At 42.9% G+C, this 7,873-nt stretch overlaps 1 protein-coding gene across 1 annotated transcript; it reads left to right on the forward strand.

Moving 5' to 3' along the window:
- Nucleotides 1–7: 7 nt before the first annotated feature.
- Nucleotides 8–2,039, forward strand: LOC109371803 (polyadenylate-binding protein 4-like). The gene is given in 3 exon segments (XM_019624526.1): nt 8–303; nt 305–1,763; nt 1,766–2,039. Coding segments are annotated over 3 exon segments (1,968 nt in total). The 5' UTR covers nt 8–46; the 3' UTR covers nt 2,018–2,039.
- The last annotated feature ends 5,834 nt before the right edge of the window (nt 2,040–7,873 follow it).

Below are 7,873 nucleotides of genomic sequence, written 5' to 3' on the forward strand. Positions count from 1 at the left end.
ATAAGAAGTCCTCCTGGCGGGGCTCGGGGTGGTGGGGGCTGGGGAGATGAACGCTGCAGCCAGCAGCTACCCCATGGCCTCCCTGTACGTGGGTGACCTGCACTCGGACGTCACCGAGGCCATGCTGTATGAAAAGTTCAGTCCTGCGGGGCCTGTGCTGTCCATCCGGGTCTGCCGCGATGTGATCACCCGCCGCTCCCTGGGTTATGCCTACGTCCACTTCCAGCAGCCAGCTAACGCTGAACAGGCCTTGGATACCATGAACTTTGACGTGATTAAGGAAAAGCCAATCTGCATCATGTGGTCAGAGAGATCCCTCTTTGAGAAAATCTGGTGTGGGAAATGTCTTCATCAAGAACCTGGACAAATCTATAGATAACAAGGCACTTTATGATACTTTCTCTGCTCTTGGAAACATTCAGTCCTGTAAGGTGGTGTGTGATGAGAACGGCTCTAAGGGTTATGCCTTTGTCCACTTCGAGACCCAAGAAGCTGCCGACAAGGCCATCGAGAAGATGAACAGCATGCTCCTCGATGACCGCAAAGTGTTTGTGGGTTGATTCAAGTCTCGAAAAGAGCAGGAAGCTGAGCTTGGAGCCAAAGCCAAGGAATTCACCAACGTGTATATCAAAAACTTTGGGGAAGAGGTGGATGATGAGAGTCTAAAAGAGCTGTTCAGCCAGTTTGGTAAGACCTTAAGTATCAAGGTGATGAGAGATCCCAGTGGGAAATCCAAAGACTTTGGCTTCGTGAGTTACGAAAAACACGAGGATGCCAATAAGGCTGTGGAAGAGATGAATGGAAAAGAGATCAGCGGGAAAGTCATTTATGTAGGCCGTGCACAGAAGAAGGTGGAACGGCAGGCTGAATTAAAACGGAAATTTGAACAGCTGAAACAAGAGAGAATTAGTCAGTATCAGGGGGTGAATCTCTACATTAAGAACTTGGACGACACCATTAATGATGAGAAGTTAAGGAAAGAGTTTTCTCCTTTCGGATCCATCACCAGTGCTAAGGTAATGTTGGAAGATGGGAGAAGCAAACTGTTTGGCTTTATCTGCTTCTCATCTCCTGAGGAGGCAACCAAAGCAGTCACTGAGATGAATGGACGCATCGTGGGCTCCAAGCCACTGTATGTTGCCCTGGCCCAGAGGAAGGAAGAGAGAAAGGCTCACCTGACCAACCAGTATATGCAGCGGGTGGCTGGAATGAGAGCACTCCCTGCCAATGCCATCTTAAATCAGTTCCAGCCTGCAGCTGGCGGCTACTTTGTGCCAGCAGTTCCACAGGCTCAAGGAAGACTTCCATATTACACACCTAACCAGTTAGCACAGATGAGGCCTAATCCACGCTGGCAGCAAGGCTTCCATGGAATGCCAAGTGCTATACGCCAGTCTGGGCCTCGTCCAACTCTTCGCCATCTGGCTCCAACTGGTAATGCTCCGGCCTCTCGTGGCCTCCCTACTACCGATCAGAGAGTTGAGTCTGAGTGCCCGGACTGCTTGGCTATGGACTTTGGTGGGGCTGGTGCCGCCCAGCAAGGGCTGACTGATAGCTACCAATCTGGCGGTGTCCCCACAGCTGTGCAGAACTTAGCACCTCGTACCGCGGCGGCTGCTGCTGCTCCTCTGGCCGTTGCACCGTACAAGTACGCCTCCAGTGTCCGCAGCCTTCACGCTGCCACACAGCCTCTGCAGGCACCACAGCCTGCAGTCCACATGCAGGGGCAAGAGCCCCTGACCGCCTCCATGCTGGCTGTGGCACCCCCCCCCCCCAGGAACAGAAGCAGATGCTGGGAGAACGTTTGTTCCCACTCATCCAAACCATGCATTCAAACCTGGCTGGGGAGATTACGGGAATGCTGTTGGAGATCGACAACTCCGAGCTGCTGCACATGCTGGAGTCCCCCGAGTCTCTCCACTCCAAGGTGGATGAAGCTGTGGCAATTCTACAGGCTCATCATGCCAAGAAAGAAGCTGCCCAGAAGGTGGGCGCTGTTGCTGCTGCTACCTCTTAGACAAGGAAAAACCGATTCAAAAGCCAAATAACCCCTCATGGAATTCAGCTCAAGGTTTGAAGACTTCCTAGCCTGTCCTATGGACCGCAACACTAAGAACCACAAATTGCAAATTTAATAGGTCATTTTGTATCAAAAGGTCAATTATGAAGCACCTAGAATTTTTCAATTAAAAGAATATATTCTCTGGGTTCTCCTGTGACCCAGACAGTGTTAACTTTTTTTTTCTATTGTGGGTTTTGATTTTTCCCCCTCCCAGAAATTGGTTTTATTTGATGTACCCAAGTCTTAAGTTTCTCAATAAAGAAAAAAAAACTCCATAAAAAAAAAGGGCAGAGGGGGCCGGCCAAGTGGCTCAGCTAGTTAAGAGCTCGCTTGGGAGCGCCAGCTCTGAGCAGTAGGGCTGCGGTTCAGATCCCACATTGAGGGCCAGTGACACTCGCCCTCTATGGCTAAGATGATGAACAACAGCTTGACCTGGAGCTGGGCTGCTGTGAGTCACCGGCGACGGCGTAGGCTGCAGCAGGGCTGCAGTGGGCTGCCGTGAGCTACGTGAGTGTTTGGCAGCCAGCATGAGCGACCGGCAGCCGGTATGAGCTGCCAGGAGCTGCTGTGAGCAGCTGGCCAATGACCGACGACTGATTGCCCCACCCAGGAAAGCACAATAATCATACCAACATGGGCCAGTGAAGTGACGTCCTCCACAACTAGACTGAAGAACAAAAACAGCAATTCGTGTACCTGTCTGTTCCCTTTCCCCGATTCCCCAATGCTGTTCCCCTCCCCTCAATTCAAAATCTTTAAAAAAAAAAAAAAGGGCAGAGGATATGAAGAGGCATTTCTCTAAAGAGGACATACAGATGGCCAACAGGCATATGAAAAAATGTTCAACTTCACTAATCATTAGAGAAATACAAACAAAATCCATAATGAGACACCACCTCACTCCAGTCAGAATGGCTATCATCAATAAATCAACAAGCAAGTGCTGGCGAGGTTGTAGAGAAAAGGGAACACTGGTGCACTGTTGATGGGACTGCAGATTGGTGCAGCCATTATGGAAATCAGTATGGAGGTGTCTCAAAAAACTGGAAATGGAACTACCATATGACCCAGCAATTCCACTCTTGGGTATCTATCCAGAGAAACCCAAGATGCTAATTCAAAAAAATATACGCACCCCTATGTTTACTGCAGCGCTATTTACAATAGCCAAGACTTGGAAACAACCAAAATGCCCACTGGTAGACGACTGGATTAAGAAACTGTGGTACATTTATTCAATGGAGTATTACTCTGCTATAAAGAAGAATGATATCATACCATTTGGGACAATATGGATTGACCTAGAGACTATTATGTTAAGTGAAATAAGTCAGTCTGAGAAAGACAAATACCACATGATCTCACTTATATGTGAAATCTAAAAAACTGAATGAATGAGCAAAGTAAACAGAAATACTCTCAGAGATATAGAGAAAAAACTGATGGTTGCTAGTTGGGAGGGGGGTGGGGATGAGGGAAAAGGGGAAGTGATTAGACAGCATAAATAGGTAACTACAATATTGCCACAAGGATGTGAAAGACAGTTCGGGGAATATAATTAATAATGTTGTAATATTTTGTAGGGTGTCAGATTGTCACATGTCTTGTTAGGGAAACTGCTTCATGGATGGGGTAGAGGCTTGATCACTGCACTGTACACCTGAAGCTGATGTTGTATAATATTGTATGTCAACTATAAGTGAATATATATTGGGTTGTCAGAAAAGTCATGACACATGCTTGTGACAGATGGCACTAGTTCATTTTTGGAAGTGCTAGAGTCATTTGCATCTATGTTATTGCTATGACGTTTGACAGCTGACAGTTCTAGCTTCATTCTAAAAAAAAATGAGCGATTTGGTTAAGTTTTGGAGATTTTACAACAAATTGAAGACAGAAAACCAAACTGCATTTTTGCCTTATTTTACTGTTTTACTTCCATAAAGGGAAGAACACACGTCAAGCTTGCGAAAAGTTGCATAAAGTTTATGGTGACAATGTTCTACAAGAACGTCAGTGCCAGCGATGGTTCACGAAATTTCGTGCTGGTGATTTTGATCTCAACAACACTCCTCAGTCAGGGAGGCCCACCGAGGTTGATGATTACAAAATAAAGGCATTGATCAAGTCAAACCCACGTTACATGACACAAGAGATTGCAGAAACATTGAACATCCATCATTCAAGTGTTCACAACCATCTGAAGAAGCTGGGATATGTAAGCAAGCTCGATATTTTGGTTCTGCATGAACTCAAAGAAGTTCATTTGATGGAACATTTAAGCATCTGCAATATGCTCATTAAACGTGAGAAAAACTATCCTTTTTTGAGGTGACTGATAACTGGTGATGAGAAGTGGACTGTTTACAACAATGTGGTGTGCAAATGGTCTTGGTCTCGACGTGATGATTCGCCTCAAACCACATCGAAAGCAGACATTCATCAGAGGAAGGTTATGCTCTCAATATGGTGAGATTTTTTTTTAAGTTTGTTTTTTTTTAAGATTTTTATTGGGGAATTCGGGGATGGGAACAGCACTGGGGAATTGGGGGAAGGGAAACAGACAAGTTGCTGTCCTTTTGTTCTTCAGTCTAGTTGTGGAGGATGTTGCTTCACTGACCCAAGTTGGCACCATCAGTGCACTCTTCCTGGGCAAGGCAGATCAGTCACTGGCTTCTGGACGGCCACTCACGGTGGCTGCTGGCCGTCACGCTGGCTGCTGGCTACACACAGTAGCGCATGGCAACCCACTGCAGCAGGGGCTGCAGCCTACACCGTCGCCAGCGACTCACAGCAGCCCAGCTCCAAGTTGAGCTGTTGTTCAGCATCTTAGCTGTAGAGGGCAGTGTCACTGGCCCTCATATGTGGGATCTGAACCGGGGCCCTCTGGCATCCCAAGCCAGCTCTTAACCAACGCGCCACTCAGCCGGCCCCTGTGGTGAGATTTTAAAGGTGTCGTGTTTTTCGAGCTCCTACCAAAGAACCAAAGAATCAATTTGAATATGTACTGTCGTCAATTAGACAGTTTGAATGAATCCATCATCCAGAAATGTCCAGAGCTTGTTAGTTGTAAAGGAGTTGTGTTCCATCGTGGCAATACGAGACCACACACAAGTTTGATCACCCATCAAAAATTAGTGGATCTTGGATGGGATGTGTTGCCACACCCACCATACTTGCCTGACCTTGTGCTGTCAGACTTCCACTTGTTTTGCTCTCTTCAAAACTCCTTGCGTGGTATAGAATTCAGTTCAGATGAGGCTGTAAATCAGCACCTTGTTCATTTTTTTGCAAATAAAGACAGGTCCTTCTATGAACAAGGAATTATGAAGCTCACTGAAAGATGGCAAAAGGTTATCAAACAAAACGGGCAATATATCATTGATTGATGTTTGTTCTTTATATAAATAAATGACATTTGAAAAACATAGACAAAATACATCATGACTTTTCCGACAACCCAATATATATAGTCATGGGACGTGGAGTATAGTGTGGGAGTGGAGTCAAGGGAATTGTAATAGATATGTATGATATGGAGGGGGGAAGTGGGGTGGCAGATTGGGAAAGGGGGTTTGTCACTTTGAGGGGTAAGAAGTATAACTATTGCACTGTGTTGTATGGTTGAAGCTAATTTTAAAAAAATGTTTCTTTCACAATAAAAAATAAATTTTAAAAAATAAAGTGAGAGATGTAAAAAAAAGGTTAAACATTTGTACTTCAAATAACATCATCAGAAAACTGAAAAGACAATCCACAGAATGTGAGAATATAATTGTAACATTATTAGTTATGCAAATCAACACCATAATAAGATACCAATTCACACCCACTAGAAATTACATGTATGTCCACACAAAAACCTGTATATAAATGTTCATAACAGCATTATTCATAATAGCCTAAAAGTGGAAACGACCCAAATATCCATTAATTGATGAATGGATAAATAAAATGTGGTGTGTCTATCCATACAGTGGAATATAATTCAACCATAAAATGGGATGAAGTCCCAACACATGCTACAACAGAGATAAACCTTGAAAACAATATGCTAAATGAAAGAAGCCAGTCACAAAGGACCAAATATTGCATGATTCCATATAGATAGTCCAGAATAGTCCAATCCATAGATCAGTGTGTTACAGTATGTCCATGTGCCCGATGCTTCAAAATTCCAAAGCTCAAAATGTCAAATTTGAAGTAAGGAAAGGTTGATTGACTGAGTGAGCAGGGGCCAACTGAGAATGGAGGTTTTATCTTCAAATCCATCTTAAAAGAGGTCAGGCTTCTTTTATGTCAAGGGAAGAGAAAATGGGAAGGGTTTTTTTGGTAAAAAATCGGCCCAAGAAGAATTCCTCTAACGATTACATGTCTAAAACAGGAGCTATTAGCCTGGTGGCCATGGTTAACAATGCAGACTTGAACAAGAGTTGGAGTTAGAGACCCAGCATTTCTCTAGGTTACAAGTGGATGACAGAGGCTGGAAGGAGGAAAGGTTGGGGAGTGACTGCTAATGGATAGGAGGTTTCTCTGGGGCAAAAAAAAAAAAATGTTCTAAAATTAGATTATGCTGATGGTTGCAAAACTCTGTAAATATGCTAAAATTCATTAAATTGTATACTTTAAACAGGTAGATTTTATGTGGATTTTATAATATGTAAATTACATCTCAATAAAGCTGTAAAAAAAGAAAAGAAGAAAGTTTCTTTCGGGGTCAAAAATCAGATTCACCTAAGACTTCTCCATGCCAAATTCAATGACAAAAGAACTATAGGGTAAATACCTACACAATTCTAAGGAAAAGATTGACCTAGAAATTTTATATGCTGTCATATGTCTATTCAAATACAAAAGCAACAGGCTGACTTGTGAAAAAGTTATGAAATCTATCCAAACAAGAAAGACTCGAATTAAAGAATTCAACAATGTAAGAGTTAGGTGAAAGGATTGGAGGTGAAAACTGAATCAAGTTAAATATAGAACCAAGATTAAACAACAGGGGGAATATTGTGGAAACATGATTTAAAATAGAATGTAAATATTACAAACAAAGAAAGGTATTTGACTCCTTTTTTTAACTCATTTTTTAATTTAAATATAGTTAGCATACAATATTATATTAGTTTCAGGTGTACAACATAGTGATTAGACATTTATATTTCTTATAATGTGCTCACTACACTAAAGTCTAATAACCATCTGTCACCACTCAAAGCCATTACACCCTTCATCTTTCTCATCCATTCCCAACCCCCTCTCCTCTGGCAACCATCAGTTTGATCTCTGTTTCATGAGTCTCCTCTTGCTTAGTTTTGTTTGTTTCTTAGATTCCACATACAGATGAAATCATACTATGTTTGTCTTTCTCTGTCTAACTTATTTCACTTAGCATAATACCCTCTAGGTCCTTCCATGTTTTCACAAATGGCAAGATATCATACAGTTCATTTCTGAGTATATATCTATTTTTTTCACACCTTCTTTATCAATTCATCTATCAATGGACACTTAGGTTGCTTCCATATCTTTGCTATTATAAATAGTGCTGCAATAAACATAGGGGAGCTTATGTCTTTTAGAATTAGTGTTTTCATTTTCTTCAGATAAATACCCAAAAGTAGAATTGCTGGGTCATATGGCAGCTCTATTCTTAGTTTTTTGAGGCACCTCCACACAGTTTTCCATAGTGACTGCACCAATTTACACTCCCACCTACAGTGCACGAGGGTTGCCTTTTCTGCATATCCTCAACAACACTTGTTGTTCGTTGACTTTTTGATAATAGCCATTCTGACAGGTGTGAGGTAA

Source organism: Hipposideros armiger, unplaced genomic scaffold (genome assembly GCF_001890085.2).
Source record: "Hipposideros armiger isolate ML-2016 unplaced genomic scaffold, ASM189008v1 scaffold_592, whole genome shotgun sequence".
Lineage (NCBI taxonomy): Eukaryota > Metazoa > Chordata > Mammalia > Chiroptera > Hipposideridae > Hipposideros > Hipposideros armiger.